The sequence below is a fragment of the Lynx canadensis genome, chromosome D4 (genome assembly GCF_007474595.2).
Source record: "Lynx canadensis isolate LIC74 chromosome D4, mLynCan4.pri.v2, whole genome shotgun sequence".
NCBI lineage: Eukaryota > Metazoa > Chordata > Mammalia > Carnivora > Felidae > Lynx > Lynx canadensis.
In genome coordinates, this window is record NC_044315.2 from 11,735,398 (window position 1) to 11,757,255 (window position 21,858).

General features: G+C 41.2%; 1 protein-coding gene across 1 annotated transcript in view; it reads left to right on the forward strand.

Moving 5' to 3' along the window:
• TJP2 (tight junction protein 2) overlaps nucleotides 1-15,425 on the forward strand; it is a 76,815-nt gene extending 61,390 nt beyond the window's left edge. Inside the window, 6 exon segments of the mRNA XM_030293067.1 lie at nucleotides 6,689-6,789; nucleotides 8,013-8,225; nucleotides 9,417-9,527; nucleotides 10,895-11,224; nucleotides 13,195-13,280; nucleotides 14,185-15,425. Of these exon segments, the coding sequence (XP_030148927.1) occupies nucleotides 6,689-6,789; nucleotides 8,013-8,225; nucleotides 9,417-9,527; nucleotides 10,895-11,224; nucleotides 13,195-13,280; nucleotides 14,185-14,350 (1,007 nt within the window). The 3' untranslated portion in view covers nucleotides 14,351-15,425.
• The last annotated feature ends 6,433 nt before the right edge of the window (nucleotides 15,426-21,858 follow it).

The window sequence follows — 21,858 nt, forward strand, 5'->3', positions numbered from 1 at the left end:
AGAACCAAGAAAATAATATGAAAAAAGAAGAATAATCTGAAATCCTATTCATGACTCCTTGAAAAGAAGTTAATCCTATAAAATGAGTTTATGAGACTCATTGAGTGTGTATATTTAATTTTGACTAAAAATGATCATAAAGATCTATGACATTGCAAAAATTGGTCATTATGATGAGGTTCAAATTTTTGTGTGGGACTGTAGGCTAGTGATTGAGCCCAGTGCACCACTAAACACCCCCATCTCTATATAGCTTGTATCGTTCTCTACTTACCATGCATGTGTGCACTAATGGAGTGGTAGGAACTTGGTTTCATTATTTAAAAAGGTCCTCAAAATAGAAACTTGAACACTCTGGGTACTGGATGATATTCTATTACTTCCATTTTTAGGATAAATAATACTGTGATTATGTTTAAAAATAAAGAGTTTTTATCTTGTAGGAATGTATACTAAATAAAGTATTCATGGATGACCCTAATATATATTTATGGATGACCTAATATCATGCCTAGCATTTGCTTAAATGATCTTTGGTGAGGAGAGTGGGTGGGGATATTAACAAGAGTTGATAGTTGTTGAAGGTGGGTAATGTAGACATGGAAGTTCATGCTCTCTCTACTTTGTATATGTTTAAAATTTTATATCACAGAATATTAAGTTCCTGAAATGAAGACCCACTGCTACTGTTCCTTAAAAAATAATCTAAGAACATAGCATGTTTTAGTAACTGAATATACGCCATACCTACATGAATGCAGTATAATTCAGGGTTTAAAAGGGTTGTATGAAGTTTTTGGTCATGCAGTTTTGTGGGAGCAACATGAGGAGACTATTGTGGATAGAACATCCTTCACGTAATGATGATAGCTCTTTTGAGTTCAGTGCTGCTCACCGTCTACTTGTCATTTTTAGCATATCTGACACTGGGGAAGGGGGGGTAGATAGATGTACGTCCACATTAGACTCTTGTTTTATTTTCACTGGCTTTTCTTGTTAAAGATATGTGCTATTTATCACTATGGTGAAATGCTGTAACTGAGAGGTAATTTAGCCAAATGCACAGGAGAGTGGTCTATCATAAATTTTTTTTTTAATGTTTATTTTAGAGAGAGAGAGAGAGAGAGTACGTAAGTGGGGAAGGGGCAGAAAGAGAGGGATACAGAGGATCTGAAGTGGGCGCTGCACTGATAGCAGAGAGCCTGATGTGGGGCTCGAACTCACGAACCGTGAGATCACTACCTGAGCTGAAGTTGGACACTTAACCGACTGAGCTACCCAGGTGCTCCATAAACTGGGTTTTTTTTTTTTTAATGTAGAGTCTTAAGAGCTTGGGCTTTTGATACATTCATACTCATCTTTCCTCTTGTTTTTACTACTGCTACTAATAGTAATAATGTAATTAATAATTATTATCACTATTTTTATTATAGCAGTAGCTAACATTGGTATATCTTTTCATGTGTGCTTATTGGACCGTAAGAAAAGCCAGGTGACTTCTACAGGGTCACACATTGAATGGCGGGGCCCAGAAGAAACTGATGTCTCTGTGTTCCAATATTCTATATGTTACAGCACAGATATATTTTTAATGCTGAAAGGGGTCATATAGCGTAATTCCTCTGTTTAACAGATAATTAGTCCATTTAACCAAGAGCTATATCATTATGAGTGCTGTTAAACCTACCCCCACACTTCATCCCCACCCTCGCCTTTGCTTCAGTCCATTGAATAGCTAGGGGCTTGCCTTAGAGTTGAATTTGGAGTTCATGTGAGGATATGAGACATCAGGGAGGGAACTCATGGGTTGTGGAGGAAGAACCAGGCTGCAGGAGGCTGGACAAAGGGAGGGGCATGGTAGAAGAAAGTAGCCAGTGACTCTAGGGCCCTCTCTTTATCTGACTGTGAGTGGGTATCATTTGCTCTTTGGAGCACAGGCATAATCACACTAGCTGGCTGTGTCTGAGGATCCGTAGGACCTCATGTGTGTAGAAAGGTTTAACAGTTCCTTATTTGGCTCCACTAATGGATGATGAGATTCTTTTTTTTTTTTTTTTTAATTTTTTTTTTTCAACGTTTATTTATTTTTGGGACAGAGAGAGACAGAGCATGAACGGGGGAGGGGCAGAGAGAGAGGGAGACACAGAATCGGAAACAGGCTCCAGGCTCTGAGCCATCAGCCCAGAGCCCGACGCGGGGCTCGAACTCACGGACCGCGAGATCGTGACCTGGCTGAAGTCGGACGCTTAACCGACTGCGCCACCCAGGCGCCCCATGGATGATGAGATTCTTGAAGGCAGGGACTGTACATTACTCTGTGTGCCGAAGGTCAGCATAAGGCCTAGCAAATGGGCAGGGCATTGGTATTTGTAACTTAGATCTGCCTTTGGGATACCAAACTATTTCTTGCCTAAAGCTCATTAAGAGTTTGAAGGTTCAGGATAACTAAAGTCAGAGGCTGGAACAGAAATGAAGATACTGAGCCTCCAGTTTCATCTAGAACTTTAAAGTGGCCACGAGTTGCCAACCTCTCTAACATGGAATTCTGCAGTCTCAGGACAGATGGAACAGGGTGCTGAATGACTTTTACCAACAAGCCCCAGTTTTCTACCAAATGGCCTCTTACAGTATTCTTCCAGACTTCCAAGTTTGAGTCTTGAAAGCCGCATGGATGGTCTCACTAAATGCTTTCTATTCCCCGCGTCTCTGTTAGCCTGACCAGGTTGTGGCCTGATTGTGTGCACGATGGCCAGAGTCAAAGGTTTTTTTAATGATTTTTAATTTATGGCATTTTTTGAATGTGTAAGTAAGAATAATCGAACTGTTCTGAACACCCTAATTCAAAAATCCAGGGTTATGTTGCAGGTAGACTCCCCACAGTCAATATCCTTCTTTTCCCTGTTGCATTGTAACAAGAAAGTCCCATTTCCTACAGATGAGTATTTAATTATGACACTATTAAAATGACTCCCCTTGCAAACTCACGGTATTCCTCAGTTAAGTGGGGATGACAAGGAAAGATTTATTTTGAGATTTGCCCCAAAGCAAGTTAATTTTCAGTGTAAGTTAAAATGTTAGGCTGCCCTTTTTTCCCATTTAAAAATTTTTATTCTAGAATGCATTTCTGTGTACTTGTCACAAAAATGACTTTTCAAACATGAAGTTTGAATTGCATGTTTTCTTGATATTCCTGAAGCACTCAGTTCATGGTTTGAAGACCAATGAAATGGAACTGTGAACTGAGACCCAAACAGGGCCACCATTTCTGTGAAATCATGGGGATTTTTTTAAAAAAAAATACCACACAATAATCTAACACTTTTTTCAGCTTCCCCAGGTTTCAGTAATGTGAAATTTGTACAGTTCAGTCCTGGGACTTTGGAAGTACTGAACAAAGGCTATTGATTATTGTTAGTGATATTACTTTATACCTATTTTATTATCTTTCAATATTCCATGTTTTAAAAAAAAGTTCATGTCATTATACAGTGTTTGCAAAGGCTTGAGGGGAAAAGTGAATCCTGTACCAGGTGAAGGAACCCAAACTACAGTAGCCAAGCCAGTTCTTGGTTTCCAGAGGGGAGGTAGAGCCTGGAAACCACAGGAAGCAGATGGAAGATGCTGTACTCTCTGGCTGGACACCTTGGTTGATGGTTGCTCGTTTAGAGGGGGGTCTCTGCCACATGAATAAGTTTATTGGAATTTAATTTATGTACCCCTCCCACCGGGGCTGTAGGCTTGGGAGAGATTGCATAGGTGACAATGAATCAGAATGAAATGGTAGGTTTTGTGTAGATGCATTTGTCTGCTGTAATTTTTATATATATATTAAACTTACTGTACCTGTACAGTTCGTTTCTGTTGTAAAACATCATTAAACCATTTTCCAAGTGTTTCACATTGTTGGAGTTTCCTTGCACTGTCAACCAAGGTGTCCAGCCAGAGAGTACAGCATCTTCCATCTGCTTCCTGTGGTTTCCAGGCTCTACCTTCCCTCTGGAAACCAAGAACTGGCTTGGCTACTGTAGTTTGGGTTCCTGAGTTGTACAATTCAGTGGTTTTTAGTATATTCAGAACTGTACAGCCATCACCATAACCAATTTTAGAATGTTTTTGTCACTCCAAAAAGAAGCCCAATATCCTTTAGCAGTCATTCCCAATTTCTCCCTACCTGTCCAGCCTTACATGCCACCTTTTGCTGTTGCAGTTGGCACTTCCCAGCAATCTCCTTGGCTGGGGAGAGAATAATGACCATACTCGTGCCAGGGCTGGGAACAGATGCTCTCAAAATTCCAGGACTCCCAGCCAAGACAGAGACTGAATGCACATTCTTCCAATATTGCACTGTTTGGAGTTTGAGAGATGTATTAAGCCTATTCAAGTAGATACAGGCCTCGTCAGAGATTGGGAGCAAAAGGAATTAACTAAAATAATATAGCACATAATAATGCTAAAAGAATGTGCAAAACCTAATGAGCAAAAGCCAATAGTAAACTAAAGGTACTTGATTGCAAGAGAAGGCAACATCCTGTTTTAACCACCTGTTAAAAGGGGGTCAAGTGCATGAACTGGATGGTACCAACTTAGTCTGTGTTATTTTTATGTGGGTCTTAGGAAATTAGCCACTATGAAGTTGTTTGATTCAGTGTGAATTCAATGAGAGGTATTATGACTTTTTCATTTTATTAGGAGGCATGAACATATTTTCTGCATTTCACAAAAGACCCTTTAACTTTAGGTTTTTCTTGTGATAAATACAGATTGTATTCATCTCAACTCCAACATAAAGCTCAAAAAGCAGTTTAATGTACACATTTCCTGCAAACCTCTCATTTTGCTTCTGGGGTGTGTAATCTCACTTCCACATGCAAGTACCATGGCATCATATTTTACCCAAGAACACAATAATCTTTGCAAAGTACCATGATAAGGATGCAAAAGTTCAAGGAATCAAGTTAATTTTGCTTGAGTTGTGCAATGTATCGGTTTATTCTAATGCTATACACAACGGATGACCAAGGAAATTATAAGCTCATTCAGGATTTTCCAAGGTCAGTGTTAGAACTTCTTAAATGAAAGAATGGTATAGGTTATTAGGAAGAAAACTTGAAGCGCAGTTGCTTACAGATTGCTTAATGGGGTTTTTTTTGGCTATATATAGAGAAGTACGCAGACTTCAGGGTAGATGGATCGGGGGCCTAGCAAATTTTACCAGTAAGCCCCAATTTTCTTTGGGGTGCTACACATAATGCCATAGCCTTTAATAAGAGGCTATGACATATTTTAAAAAAATCCTAATATACCTGCACTCTGATCATTTTAGGCCCAATTTATTATTCTGGAGCAGTTTGCTCTATCAGTTTATCCCTGTTAGGTTCATAAATACATACTGCTGGAGAACAAATGCATATGTTTTACTTGATTGGTATTTTATATCTGTTCTTATTAAAATTTTTTTTTAATGTTTATTTTTGAGAGAGACAGAGACAGAAAGAGAGAATGAGCAGGGGAGGGAGACATAGAATCTGAAGCAGGCTCCAGGCTCTGAGCTGTCAGCACAGAGCCCGATGTGGGGCTTGAACTCATGAACTGCTGAATCATGACCTGAGCCAAAGTCGGACACCTAACCAACTGAACCACCCAGGCACCCTGTTTTTATTTTTTTTTAATGTTTATTTATTTATTTTGAAAGAGGGAACAAGTGCAAGTGGGGGAGGGGCAGAGAGGGAGAGAGTGACTCACAAGCAGGCTCTGTGCTGACAGCTCCACATGGGGCTTGATCTCCTGAACCGTGAGATCATAACCTGAGTCAAAATCAAGAGTTGGATACTCAACTGACTGAGCCACCCAGGTGTCCCATATCTGTTTTTAGATGGGCTGTGTTGTGCGGCGACTAAGGCCATACGCTCTAAAAGCAAACTTCTGAGTTTGTATCTAGGTTTTTTTCAGTTGTTTGGTGTGAGGCCTTGAGCTAGTTACTTTTCACTGTTGTGCCTCAATTTTTCTTCTGTAAAATGGGGCCAATAGCTATACCCACCTTGCAAGGTTTTGATAAATAAAAAATGAGTAAGGTATTTGGAAAAGTGCTTGGTCTATCCGTAGTAAGTGCTGTTATAGGAGATATATTTTGTTCTGAATAGAAAATGTATATTCCTTGAATATACACCTATAGATTTTGGTTAATCTGTAGGTATATTCTAAAATGTTAGACTATCAAAATGATATACATTTTGATAACATTAAATGTTACCTTCAGTTTTTTATTGGTATATGGTAACAGTAAATTGGTATATGTTTTTCTTCTTTATAACATATATGTCTATGTAATGATCTTTAAGATACTTTTATATTTGGCTTAGATGTGTTATCCTTGCTCCTAAAAACGTAATTATTAAAAACATACTTTCTAAAGGTAGCCTTTCTGAAAAACAGACATTCTGAAAAGAAAGAAATTCAATTTTAGCTTTATAACATCTATCTGTAATATAAACTCTCAACAGGTGGACTGGTAATGATTTTAATTACATTTGACTAAAGGGATTTATTGTTCAAACATATGCAGATTTTCTCTTGGATTTGTCAAGAGTTTTAATTCGTATATGACAAAAGAATAAAATGAGGTCAAATAGCATTTTTAATAAACATTGCTATGGAAGTAGATGCAAACCTTTTGTTTACATTTCTGTAGCTACAATCAACCTAAATTCAGCCAATGATAGCTGGTTTGGCAGCTTGAAGGACTCAATTCAGCATCAGCAAGGAGAAGCAGTTTGGGTGTCTGAAGGAAAGGTATGTGGCATAGATATTCTGCTATGAGGTGAGAGTCCACATTCTGAATCTTTTCTCAGGAGGGTAGTGAATGTAGTAAAACTATGCCCACTTGAAGTGATTCCAACATCTGTGCTAATCAGATTTGAAATTCTATAAATTCTCTGAAAACGTAATAAAATGAAGGGACTTTTCCAAGAAAAGCAGAATGTGATGTATGTGACCCTACATTCACTTCCCTTTTACTTTTAACGTAGTAACTAGTGTTGTATTCCAAGCACACTAATCAGAGCTTACAAGATCTTGTGCTGAGCTCCATCCACAGCTTACTAAGTACACGGGAAACTCAGCATGAGGGGGAAAGGTGAGGGTGAGAATCATGGAGAATATGGTTAAAAATTAATTTAAAAAGGGAAAGCTAGCTGAGTTGGAGTCATTTGCTTAGAAAGAAGATTGGCAGAGAATGTGTCCTAGGAATTTGAGTAGGTTGATAAGAGGGTGCTAGGAAGCTTGTGTAGGCTTCTAAAATTGGCTAGCTTCTCATCTATGCAGGTAGTTTGCCCACAGTTCTACTGCAGGGAGGAAGCAAAGAGATTATGTAATTTCCTGTGGTTCTAAGGAGACTTTGGTGCTAGTATTCTGTAGTCCAGCTGAATCGAACGAACCAGTTTGTGAGATGTCAGAGGTATGATTTTGTTGCGGAACCAATTAGATTGTTGAGTGCTAGTCTTGCCCTTAGGAAACTGCATGTTTAGTCAAGGTGTCTAGCATCTTCTGAGTGTTTATAGTCTGCTGAGGCTCCCTAGAACCTCTTTTGTGAGAACAGGTTGAACAGGACATAGCTTCCTTCCTCAAGGATTTGAGAATCGAGTGAATGAGTGGAGACATATGCAACACTGAGCAGTGTGCATTTATTACTAGGAGACAAGTATTAGCAGAAAAAGCTGGAAAGTAGCCAAATTCTGGAAGAAAAGTACAACAATCTGAGGAAGCACGGCTCAGTAATGGTAGAAAGGATGGATGGTAGTAAGGCTAGATAGGGTGGAGGGTTCCTAGTTTGAGTCCCTGCACAAAAAATTAACATAATAATCTAAAGCCAAGTGATTTCAAGAAAATAAAGATGACTTCCCTTTCTAGAACATGTCAGGTTTCAGTCACTTGGCTGTGCCCTTGGGAATTTTCTTGAGTCCCCACTCCCAGGAGCCATGTCGACCCCACTGACCCTCCGAAACAAATTCCTCTAGATGGAAGGGATGGATGATGACCCTGAAGACCGCATGTCCTACTTAACTGCCATGGGCGCGGACTATCTGAGTTGCGACAGCCGCCTCATCAGTGACTTTGAAGACACCGACGGCGAAGGAGGCGCCTACACTGACAATGAGCTGGATGAGCCAGCTGAGGAGCCACTGGTGTCTTCCATCACCCGCTCCTCGGAGCCGGTGCAGCATGAGGAGGTGAGGTGAGGCAGGCCACAGGCTGTGAGGCCATGGGCAGGAAAAAGAGGTTCTGCTGTTTCACTTGGATTCTTCTGGACAACTGTTTATTCAGGGTGCTGTAGAAGGTATTCCCAAGAGTTGGAACAGATGACTTCTAGGGAGTTTCTTATTCTAAGTCAGTGCCTGCACGATAGCATTTGTGGTCCATGGGAAAGCCGGACAGGAACTTAGCGCTGGGAGAAGTTGAGGGATCAGCACTCATCACACTGATGTTCTCAATCATGATGGATACACTGAACAATTTTATGTGCCAGCTGTCCAAATTACAAGTGGAACATTATTTTTTTATAAATACAATTTTGCTGTATTTACTTGTAACCTTTGATTAGGTCTCTCTGTACTTTTAGGTATCCTTGCTTTTTCTTACCCATCCTACCTTTAACCTTTCTAATCCTGCCAAAACTCCTGAGTGTTTCCCCATCAGTTTCCTTCTCTCTTGTATTTCAACTTCTAAATTGAGTTCATGGTCAAATATGTATCTGATCATGTGTACTGTGCATCCACTGGCCAGTGAATAGACAGCTTCTATGATCCTAGAAATCATGTCAACAGGCACTAAGGATCAGTTAGTAGTTGTACCTCAGATACATTACGTCAATGTAGATGAGGTTATCCATATACTTGAATAGTTATTCTTGTCATCTCTTTAGCAAGTTAGCTCATTTTGGTAAATGATTTTATTTTTGATGAAATAAAATTACAAACAAACAAACAAAAATGTTGAAGGGGGATAAAACCTACCACGGCCAAAAAATTAGTATATACCAGTGGACAAGTTATAAAGAATAATTTAACTCCTGAATGTCTGCAGTTATAGATGTGCTAATGGTTAAAATATTAATAGCTATAAGTGACCAAAGAGATTTTAGACTTTAGGAAGACTTTGGGGGTGGGGGATTATTTTAAAGGAAGAGACTACACCAATGGATGTAACTAGTTTAAAAAAAGTATCTTAAGCATTTACTAATGGGAATATGCTGGTATCTGCCTTTTCAGTAAAGAAGCATTGGGTCAGTGTCTCAATTTATGCAAGTTATGAACCTCAACTTCTGAACTTTTGCAAATTGGCAGAACTCCAGCAAAGCAGATGAATGTTTTCTCTTCTTTGCTGGGATGTTCTTGTTGTGAATGAACCTTTATGTCTTGTAGAGCATAAGGAAACCCAGCCCAGAGCCACGAGCTCAGATGAGGAGGGCTGCTAGCAGAGATCAACTTAGGGACAGTAGCCCACCCCCAGCATTCAAGCCAGAACCACCCAAGGTATGTGGCTGGGAAGCCCACGTTGGGGAGGAAGAAGAAGCAGATACCCCGACAGCTTCCTGCATAGCCAGGGAAGAGCACACACCATAAGATGGCATTGAATTATGTTTCCGACTCACACTTTCTGTTAAAATGTGTCTTTTGGTTTGTGGGTGAACCCCAAAATGAGGGAAGAGCAAAAAGAAGGAAAGGTAGTTTTAGGAGAACATACTGTTTTAAGACTGTTGTTATTTTATTTACTTATTCACTTATTCATGCATTCATTCATTTTATTTTTTATCAAAAAAAGTTCCTTGTAGCAAGAATAAAAGTTTGACAAATAGTGAATGCCCAGAAGCACCAGTTTCAGAATCTGTTTTTCTTTTTGAGTTAGTTTTCTGCCCACAATTTAGATAAACCAGAAAGTCCCTATTGATAGTTTGCTGAAGAACACAATCACCACCACTGTTTATTATGCCTCTCATTATGAGGGCAGCTTAACTAATTAATTAATTTATTTATTTATAGGTAGGTTTCACACCCAGCACAAAGCCCAATGCAGGGCTTGAACTCACAACCCTGAGATTAAGACCTGAACTGGATCAAGAGTTAGATGCTTAACTGACTGAGCCAACTAGTGCCCCTCAGCTTAATTTATTTTTAAATTAAATAATTTCTCAGAACAGAATCAGTGTAAGAACATACAGTACATATCATATATTTTTACCCCTTTCTGAATCAAATCTATAAAAACAGGCTTTTCCTTTAGTATAACCCAATAAAACTTCTCCATTTAACTCAATACTTTAGATAGGAAAAAAGTAATCACTGATTGTGTGAGTTGTCAGAAATAGTGACCTCATAAAATATATCACTGAAAATGTACAAGCAGGCCTAGGATCGAAGTGTGAAGATGGAGTGGCCATTAGCATTGTTTGCTACCTTTCCCACTCCAACCTCCAGTGTCCTATGTGGCTGGACATGGGCCTCCCCTCTGGACTAGGGCATGCACCCTCAGGATCCCACTCTTCAATCCTGAACCCCCTTGACTTGTTGTGAGGTCTTCTCCAAGATACTGATCACTGATCTTAATCTCCTCTAGTACAAAAGTAGGTTTGCTCTGCCTCTACACTTGCAGGCCTCCCAGCCCTTCCCCAACACCCTCTTGGTTTCCTAGAGTTCTAAATACTCTTTTGTAGGAAGCAAGGTAGGGCTCAGGATGCCCACCCAGTGGCTGTTTGTCCTGTAGTATTTGATTCCTTGTCAGAATGGTATTTGTTGACCACCTCTGGAAACTGATTAGGAAATGGGAGTGTATTAAATCACTAATACAGATTTGAAAGTAAACTGAAAACCCAAAGTAAAAATGTGTTCATTGTTCTCTTCAGGCCAAAACCCAGAACAGAGAAGAATCCTTTGACTTCTCCAGATCCCATGAATATAAGTCAAACCCCTCAGCTGTTGCTGGTAATGAAATTCCTGGGGCATCTACCAAAGGTTATCCTCCTCCTGTTGCAGCAAAACCTGCCTTAGGAAAGTCTATACTGAAGCCCTCCACTCCTGTCCCTCCTCCAGAGAGTGAGGAGGTAGGAGAGGGCAGTGAAGAGCAAGATGGCACTCCCAAGTCTGTCCTGGGCAAAGTAAAAATATTTGAGAAGATGGATCACAAGGCAAGATTACAGAGAATGCAAGAGCTCCAAGAAGCACAGAATGCAAGGGTAATTATTTAAAAAAAAATTTTTTTTTAATGTTTTATTTACTTTTGAGAGAGAGAAAGACAGAGTATGGGGGGGTGGGGGGAGGCAGAGAGAGAGACACACACACACACATACAGAATCTGAAGCAGGCTCCAGGCTCTGAGCTATCAGCAGAGAGCCCGAAGTGGGGCTTGAACTCATGAACTGTGAGATCATGACCTGAGCTGAAGTTGGACACCTAACCACCTGAGCCACCCAGGTGCCCCACAAGGGTAATTATTTTTAAACCCCTAGATCATCTTAGCATGTCAACAGCAAGAATGTTCAGTTTCATTTCATGTAATGATTTGAGTCCTTTTTCCACTGCCACCAACATGAAAGGAATGTTCACATGCATGATACCACAGGCACCTCCTGTGTGTATGTCATTTCCAGACTGCCAGCTATCACTGTAGCCCTTTTTCTTCTAATCAAGAAAGCCTAACAATACAGGTGAATAAGATTATGCTTTTCACACTTCAGAACTTTATATCAGGTTCTGGAATGGGGAAGTAGGACAAGACAATCAGTGCCTCTCTGAAGTTATTTTTCATTAAAACATTTGTTATATTTGTTCAGTAACTGAATTTTATTTTTTAAAAATATTTATTGATTTGCGAGAGATAGAGTGTGAGTGGGGGAAGTGCAGAGAGAGAGGGAGACAAAGGATCTGAAGCAGGCTCCAGGCTCTGCGCTGACAGCAAAAAGCCTGACGTGGCTGAACTGTGAGATTATGAACTGAACTGTGAGATTATGACCTGAGCTGAAGTTGGACGCTTAACCGACTGAGCCACCCAGGTGCCCCTTAGTAACTGAATTTTAGTTTGCTCCCAGATTTACCATAGAAATCAAGGAAACCTTAGAAGCTAAAATTGAAAGCCCCATGGATTGTACTTTTTGATACTGTTTGAATTTTTGTGCCATATGCACATCTAACCTTTCAAAAGTTGAAGAAGAATTTAGGTAAGCATATTCTGCCTAGTGGATATGGGAGAGTTTTTTTTAAGTCTGTCACAACAGCAGTAGTGCTTCTGAACATTTTTCTTATCCCCCCCCTTTTTACGTTTATTTATTTTGAGAGAGAGAGAGAGAGAGAGAGAGAGAGAGAGAGAGAGCGCGAGCGCTCAAGAGGGGGAAGGGCAGAGAGAGACAATCCCAAGCTGGCCCCGCACTGTCACTGTAGAGCCCAATGCAGGGCTCGATCTCATGAACCATGAGATTGTGACCCAAGCTAAAATCAAGTGTAGGATACTTAACCGACTGAGCCACCCAGGCACCCCATTTTTTTTCCATTTCAACTATTTTTTTAATGTTTTTTATTTATTTTTGAGAGAGAGAGCGTGTGCGCATGAGCGGGGGAGGGACAGAGAGAGATGGAGACACAGAATCAGAAGCAGTCTCTGAGCTGTTAGCACAGAGCCCAACCTGTGCTTGAACTCAGAAAACCAAAAGATCATGAACTGAGCTAAAGTTGGACATTTAACCAACTAAGCCACCCAGGTGCCCCATTTTTCAATTATTTTTATGCAATCATCACCACCATCCATCTCCAGGACTTTTGAATCTTCCCTAGCTGAAGCTTCGTACCCATTATACATCAACACCCTGTTACCCCTCTTCCTATCCCTGGTAATCACCATACTACTTTCTGTCTTCATGAATTTAACTACTTAGGAACCCCATATAAATGGAATCATACAGTATTTGTCCTTTTGTGACTGGCTTATTTCACTTAGGAAAATGTCCTCAAGGTTCATCCATGTTGTAGCATGTGGCAGAACTTAAACATTAGGCCATCATATACAACCATAAAAACTAGAGAGTTGCTTCTGTTTTTCCTTTTGTACTAAAAATGGGATTGGAAAATGGGACCAGCAAGAATCCAGCAAGCCACCCAGCAGTCATTCATTCTTTCTTTTTTTGTTCTTTTTTCTCCCCCTTAATTCCCACAGATTGAAATTGCTCAGAAGCATCCTGATATCTATGCAGTTCCAATTAAAACACACAAGCCAGACCCTGGCCTGTCCCAGAATACAAGGTAAGGGCTGCTCAGCAGTATAGGTCTAAAAGGGGGGCTTGTCTAGGACTTGGACTCCTAAGAAAGAATTCTTCCCCACATTTCAATGTAACAAGGAGATTTTTTTTTCCTGGTGAACTATTTACCTTACTTACTCAGTCAAGTTTAATTGTAAACATTATACAATCAAAATTTCATAGAAATTTTGCTTGTGTACTAACACCGACAAAATGTAATCACTGACACTTGAAAGTAGTCCCCTTTGACACACTGCAGGTTAATTGTATTAGGATAGCACATGAGCAAAATTCCTGGGGCTTAAACACTAATTGTTTTGTCACTAATATATTTTGGCTCTTAATCAAGCTCCTTAACTCCTTTGTATCACATAGCAAAGTCAGGCCACTTATACTGAACTGTGGTCTGAAGGGAAGGTGACAATCAGTTGACCAGTGTTGGTAAGATGCTTTCTATTTAAAATGCTACATAAGCATTAGGAATTATGACAGTGTCTTCCTGTAGAGGCTTTATACTGGATCATTTCCTGCTTCCGAGAATAGAAAAAAAAAGTCGCATTTTCTTGTGGCCATTCTGACTGGAAACTAGAGTCTGGTTTTACAGCAATAGAAAACTAGAGGCAAATTTCTTCTTTAACACTTGAACAGTGGTACAGCCAACCAGGTGGCCCCTGGCAACAAAAGGGGTTTGGTAGGGTACTTTGGCTTCCTCACTCACTGCCCAATAAGCCTTAACTGATTACTCCCCCACCATTAACCTGAAGTGGGGCCCAAAGTAACCCTCGTTAAACAGCGCAGTGCGGCATTCGACTCCAAGTTTGTGATCTGTCTTGGATTCATGGCCGCACTTCAACGGGCAGAGGCCCTGGCTGAGCTTTGTGACGCATTTAACACTCTCACTTTGTTAGTTCTAGGCCACCTGAACCCCAGAAAGGTCCTTCCAGACTCTACCAGGACCCCAGGGGAAGTTATGGCAGTGACGTTGAGGAAGAAGAATATCGCCAGCAGCTGTCAGAACACTCAAAGCGCGGTTATTACGGCCAGCCTTCCCGGTATCGGGACACAGAATTATAGATGCCTGCGAATTGACTCTTTTGTCTCCCCGCTGCACCACCTCAGAGCAGCGCTCCCCCTGAGTCATGGGATGGTTCTTTCCAGGCAAAGTGCACTGTGGAGATAGAGGTGGGACCTGAGGTCCCATTTCCTCCTCATGGGGAGTACAGGGGACAGACAGTGCAAATTAAGAACTGAGGGCTCTGTTTGTGGAACTGGGTCTGGGGAGTTTATGGCTTTTTGCTCAGAATTAAGAGAAACATAACAGTCTGATACTGTTAACTGCTTCAGTGGACCAAAATCTGTATCAATTCTGTTTGCGTATTTTTAACGTGTATATTAAGAAGTGATAACTATTTTCCCTCATTAATAGCTGCCTTCAAGGACTGTTTCAATGAGAGATGGAATGTGAAAAAGGAATTAAAATATTTCTGGACTCAAACTAAACTCAAAGAAATATTTTATTACATCTCTAAGTGCCTTTGATGAGAAGTGTCTTAAATTTTCTTCCTTTGGAGCGTTATGCAAAGCCATAATGGACTAAAACACTGACTACAGTTTCATACCAGCTTAATAGCTATGGTTTTCTCTGCACTGTGTCATCTTTTCAAGGCATTTGTCTTTGTAATATTTTCCATAAATTCTGACTGTATATATAGTAGCTATACCTGGTGGTTTGGCTACCAGTGCTAAATAGTTTGAAGACCAAGATACCAGTATAGAAATTTTTTGTTTGTTTAAAACCATGTGCTCCACGAAAGCAGATAATTGGAAAAACCACATTTCCAAAAATGTGTGTATTGACAACAGTTTTATAATTTAATAAAAAGGAGGCTATTGCAACCAAGAATTTGCTTTGTGGTAGATTTCTACACTAGTTCTTGTTTCTAAAGGCAACTTTTATTTCAATTAGTGATCATGAAATGAGATCACACTCGCTGCTAAACATGAAAATAAAGATCCATATGAAAAAGAAAATGAAAACTACCCAAAATCTCATCCTTCAGATAATTTTGGTGCATTTCCTCCAAGTACATGTCTTGCAGATGTCTGTGTGTGTGATGGCTATAGTATGTATAAATATACTGTATTTGCAGTTCTGTTTTTTACTTTTTCTGTATAACATTCTATCACGAACCTTTCTCTCAGGGAGTTAAAACTCAGGTATACATCATTGCTAGTAACTGCAGAACAGCATAACCTGTGACTTCATAACTAGACAATTCTGCTATCTGGTAGTTTGTTTCCAGTTTTTGGCCTCTTTTATATGAAATGTACCTCTGTGTGTAATCCATTTCTTTATATCAATGATCCGCATTTTCATCCTTTTCTGCCGGTAGTTTCTCAGAAGTGGAATTACTGAGCAAAAGCATAAGGACCATTTTTAAGGCCCTTAATACTTGTTGCCAAATTGCTTCCTAGGAGAGTTGCATCAATTTATACTCCCACATTCACTCTTTAAAGGCTGAATTATGTTTAGAATTTAAACAAGACAGCCTAGGAATTGGGGCTTGTATGAATCCAAAAGTACACTAAAGTCAGGAAAAGAGAAGAGTCCTGATTCCATTAGAGTCTTTTACAATATGAATTGCCATAAAGATGTTTAGCTTTGAGTTAGAAATTTAGCTTACTCAAAAAAGGAGTTGTATTAGAAATACGTCATGGTTACGTCTCTATCAGTCTGGGTGCTGTAATTCATAAACTGTTTAGTGCAGTTCCTTGAATTTTTGAGCAATCCTGAAGACAGTGACTCAAATCTCTGTATTTTGTCAATAAAGTCACCTTTTGCGGACAGAAAAAGATACACTGGTTATATGATGATTTAGTTTGCTTGTGTCCTTTTATCTACCCGAACAAGCTTTTTTGCAAAGCCAGGGAGGGGAGAGGAGGCATTTCAGCAGGAGCTGGGCTGCCATCTGGCTTTAGCACTTTTTTTTGTGGTACAATTACTGATGCAGACAAGCAGGACCTCTGTTCCCCATAATGTCCCATAGTATGCCCCATGGACCACAGAGCCTGCCCCAGCCCTTTTTCATTAACACTCTTTGTTCTGGGAAGGATTTAAGGCTGCCTACAACACATGTGGATTATAATTTAAAAAAGAAATGGGTGTTAGGCAAATGAGGAAAGAAGAGAGGAGAATATCAGAATAGGAGAGACAAAGCCATTAGTGAGAGTAGTGTTCACTATGCACACTGGGCTCCTCTGCTTTCCAGAGGCCAGTGTAGGGCACGAGACGACTGGTACCTGACTGGACTCAAAGTGTCCATAAGGAGGTGGGGAAACTTCTAGAAGTCAACCCCCTACTCCCATTCTTTTTATTCTGTGTTGTTTTACCTTGTGTCCCACAGCCATGGCCACTTGCTTGCAAGGATGACTTTGGAGTTCCGTACCCCCCCCCCCCCCACTTTTTAAAAGATTCTATTTTTTTTTTTTTTTAACGTTTATTTATTTTTGAGACAGAGGGAGACAGAGCATGAACGGGGGAGGGTCAGAGAGAGGGAGACACAGAATCTGAAACAGGCTCCAGGCTCTGAGCCATCAGCCCAGAGCCCGACGCGGGACTCGAACTCACGGACCGCGAGATCGTGACCTGAGCCGAAGTCGGACGCTTAACCGACTGAGCCACCCAGACGCCCCTAAAAGATTCTGTTTTTAAGAAACCTCTACACACAACGTGGGGCCGGAACTCACAACCCCGGGATCAAGACTCGCACGCCCCATCCACAGCCCCGGAGCTCTGTTTCTTACCGTGTTCTTTCATGTAAGCCAGCAGCACAATTCCAAGGGCCGTTCAGTAAACATTCTGGAGAAGGGCGCCCGAAAACTGCAGTATTGAAACCCTACCCCGGAGCGTGAACTAATCCAGACGTCCATTCTAGAGGATCTAGGCCCAACGCCTCCCAACCACCCATACGACAGGCATAAAGCCCCCTCCCCCATACATCCGCCTTCTGGAAAATCCATTTTACTCAGACTGGGGGGAGCGGGGTGTTCAAACACAGGGGTAGATTCACGCAGCAGAACGCAAACCACGCGAAGGCGCAGAAGAAAACCTGGCACTTACCCCAACCACAGCATCCTCAGCAGGTGCCCGGCCTCCGGCCTCGACACCTCACCCAAGACCTTCGGCGTCCTCGGCGTGGTCCTGCCCCACAAGCAGCGGGCTCAGTCTCTGCCAGCCAGAAAAGGGCTTCGTAACTCCGCATCCGCCCCCGCGCTTCCTGGTGCTGTCAACCACGATTTGGCTTCACGGGCGGCAGAAATGGCGGGAAAGGAGGCTGAAGAGAGGTCTTAATTCGGGTAGCCGCTTCGGCACCAGGGGAGGACACAAAGTGCCCGCGGAGTGCGAGGTAATTCCGTGATGGGAGACCCGCGCTTAATCCCACCAAGAAACGCCGATGAATGGCGTAAAACACGTGCCTCAGAGTTTTCCCACTCCAGGCGGGAGGGAGCCGGGCTACTTGCTCACCAGCAGGTCTCGAATTTTTCAGGGCTGCTCCCCGCGCGCCCATGCGCCCGCCCATATGCGCATGCGTGCGTGCGTGCGTGCGTGTGCGTGTGCGTGCGTCTGCTCTGCGCAGCCTCACTCCTCGCCCTCAAGCAAAGGCTCGAGACACTGCTGAAAAGGGTGAAGCGCCCAGTGGAGCGAGGCACGAGGGCGGAAGAAACCTGACCGCGTGTTTCAGGATGGTGAGTGGGCCGTGAATCTCCTGAGCCTTCCAAAATGGGAGATGTTTTCTGTATGATGTTTTAGGATGGGCTGGGGGAGACAGTAGAAGAACGAGAGCATCGTCTGTAGGGGGAGTGGGAAGGGGAGAGCCTACGTACCTGTATTAGGGTTCCCTAGAGACCCTAGAGAAAGAGGACCAACAGGATGTGTGTGTATATCGGGATTTATTTTAAGGAATTGGCTCATAAAATTAGTACCTCCACAATCTGCGCAGCGCGTGTAGAGGCAGGTGGTGATCTCCTGCGGAGGCAGCTCTTAGAGGTGATAAGCTCAGGTTCTGGAATCAAAGCAATCTTCCATCAATCACCAGTTTTGTTCAGTTATTAGCATATAACCTTGAGCAGGTTACCCAACTGGTTAAGCCTCATTCTTTTCATGTATGAAATAGAAAACGGTAACACCATGTCACAGTTTTTTTATTGTGGCACTTAAATGGGATGGTGTGCATAAAATGTTTGCAGTAGTTGGCACAAAGTAAGTGCTCAATAAAAGTAGCTAGTAGTATTGTCGTCATTTGGTTTCACCATACCAATTTAGAAACATGAGTGGTGTTTTTGATTTTCTTGCTCTTCCTCCAAATGATGACCTACTTTGTTCTACTTAGCTATTTTTTAATTTGTCCCTCTGTTGTCCCTTTTCCCACAGCCACTACCCTAGTTCAGATGGTTGTAAACTCTCTAATCCTCCATCTAGCTAAACAGGCAGAATCATCTTTCTAACATAGATCTGAGAATGTCTCCTGCTACTTAAAACACGCGATGACTTCCCCTTGCCTACGGCAAAGTTTAATTCTTTTAATAATAAATTCTTTTAATCTATTGAGCTATAATTGACATATCACGTGTAAGTTTAAGGTATGCAACGGTGTTGATTTGATACATTTATGTGTTGCATTGTGATTACCACCTGGGTGTTAGCTAACACCTCTATCATGTTACATAATTTCTTTTCTTGTGGTGAGAACAAGTAAGAGCTAGTCCCTTGGCAACCAAATTCAATTCTTTATCATAGCATTCAAGCTTTTCTACTATCTGTACCTGTGGTAGACTGCATCATTCGTTCTGATTCTTCATGCCCTTCCTCACTTTACAGTTCCTTCCACTGAAGCCTTGGAATATATTTTCCCACCTCTTGGCTTTGGATTGACCATGTGTCTTTCTCCCTTGCACCTCTGAGAGGAAGCTCCTCAGGCTAGCTACTGTTCTCTCTCAGGAGGGTGAGAGAGAGCTGTGGAGCAGAGACATTCTACCTGAGCCCAGCCTATATCGGCAGATATATGAGAAATAATAAACAGGTGTTGTTTTTTAATGTTTTAAAAAAATATTTATTTTTGAGAGGGAGAGAGAGAGGGAGACACAGAGTTGGAAGCAGGCTCCGGGCTCCGAGCTCTCAGCACAGGGCCCAACGTAGGGCTCAAACTCAATGAACCTGGAGATCATGACCTGAGCCAAAGTCTGACGCTTAACCAACTGAGCCACCCAGGCACCCGGAAACAGGTGTTGTTTTAAACCATTGAATTTTGGAGTACTTTGTTATGCAAATATTTTTTCAGGTAACTTTGTCCTCCAAAGCCCATATATGTTCCAGTTTCAAAGAAGGGCTTGTTCCTGACTGTGATACTGTGATTTGTAAGAAATATATATTTGGTCGTTTGGATAACCAGAATATATTTCTAATGTTTATCTTTGCCCACAGTTCCTGGCTCACAGCTCCCCAAACCCTTGGAATTTCCGAAGTGTTAAGAGTGATAAAGGCATTTTTTGTTGTATTAACGAAGGTGACTTTTGGTCTCCACCCATGGATGGGGGGCAGGTTGCCAGGAAAACCAACCATGTGATTACAGGGTTGGAACCATCAGTGTCCACCCCCTCACCCCTGAAGTTGAACCAGCCAATGGGCAATGACTTAGTCAATCATGACTATGCACTGAAACCTCCATAAAAACCCAAGAGGACTGGGTTCAAAGAGCTTCCCAGTTGGTGAACACACGGAGATGCAGGGAGAGTGGCACCCAGGAGAGGGCATGGAAGCTCCACAAACTTACCCCATCCCTGCCCTATGTATCGGGCTGTTGATTTGCATCCTAGATCATATCCTTTAATAAGCTGGTAACATCAGTAAGTGTTACTCTGAGTTCTGTGATGAGGAAGTGGTTGGAACCTCTAATCTGTAGCCAGTCAGAAACACAGGCAACAACCTGGAGCTTGTGCCTGGCATCAGAATTGGGTGGAGGGCAGTCTTGTAGCACTGAGTCCTTAACCTGTGGAATCTGATGCTATCGCTGGGTAGGCAGTGTCAGAACTGAGTTGAATTCTCTGACACCCAAATGGTGTTTGCGAATTGCTTGGTGTTGTGTGGGGGGAACTTCTCCCCACACCCATTGGAATTGGGTCAGAGGAGCCTAAAGGAGTTGATGTCAGTTGACCAATATGTTTCTTGAATTCTCTGTTGTTCCTTGAGCTAAGAATACCCTTCTCTTTTCTTTACCATCTTTCAAAATCGTACTCATTCTTCTAGGTTCAGCTAATATGTCACATTCTCTGTCAGGCTTTCTCTGATGTCTCCAATCGAATTTAACACCAATTCCTTCAGTAATCTCCCATAGCCCTTTAACCATATTCTCTGATATTCTAAGTGTCAACGTATGTATACGCTTCCCACTCACCTCTAATCTTCAAAGGGAGTATGTGTATGACCTACTCATCTTCGTATCCTCTTCAGTGCCCTGCATATATTCTAGAAATGTTTGTCGGGGAGAAAAAAATGAATGAATGAGGGGGAGATAAATTGAAACATGCCATTTTTCCACAAGAACATATTGATGACCTGATGGTTTGCTGATGTTAGGCCCAATTTAAACTCCCAACTCATACCACTGATGTAAACTGGAGAACATTAGTAAAACAAGTCAAGAAAAACTGCTAAGAATTTAGTTTGGCTAGGAAAAGACACACTGAAGTATAATTTTTAAAAGGATGAAATTATGATTCTCTTGCAAATTTAAAATGAATACATGTTGAAGACTTGATTCAATCCATTCCCTAATAAAGGTACCAGTAAGGTGTTCATGCTAGTTTAAAGAGCACTTGAGGAACTAGATAGGTATGAGCAATTAATTAAGGAATATTACAGTAAGAATTCTGAATTAAATACAAACCTGGTTAATAGCCTACAGAATAGTAAATAACTTTTGTAGATATCTTTTCCACCAGGCAGAAGTTATTTGCCCCTTTAGTAGACAGAAATGTACACATTAACATGTAATTTCTTTAAGTCTGGGAACTTTGATAGTTTTAGTACTAATTAGTCACTATACCAATTATGCTTAATAGCCACACCAACTATTTTGTAGATCGTTAAAAAGGTTAATTCCCTGAATTTGGATTATAGCAGGAATTTGGGCAAGCTAAGTCAATTATAAATATTTATTGGGTGTGTCTGTGTGGAGATACATAGGCACTTATATACTGAATATGATCCATTTTCTGCTTTCAGAAAGTTTACTATAAATTATTTGTGTAAGAATTTCCTGAATTGATAGATTTGTTCTTTGCAACAGCCCTCCATAGTGAGAATGGCTGGTATGGTTATGCCAATTTTATACGTAATCCATAACTTAATTATATAACTTGCATGGACTCCTTCAGCTATCAAATCACATATAGAGTTTGGATTCAAAACAAAGTTTTCTGTTTCTGAGTCCAGTCTTCCTGTTTGTCCATCTAAAGGCCCCTTCTATAGGATGTCTTGAAATAGTTTGTTGATCATGCTGTATGGTTTTCAATTTTACACTTAA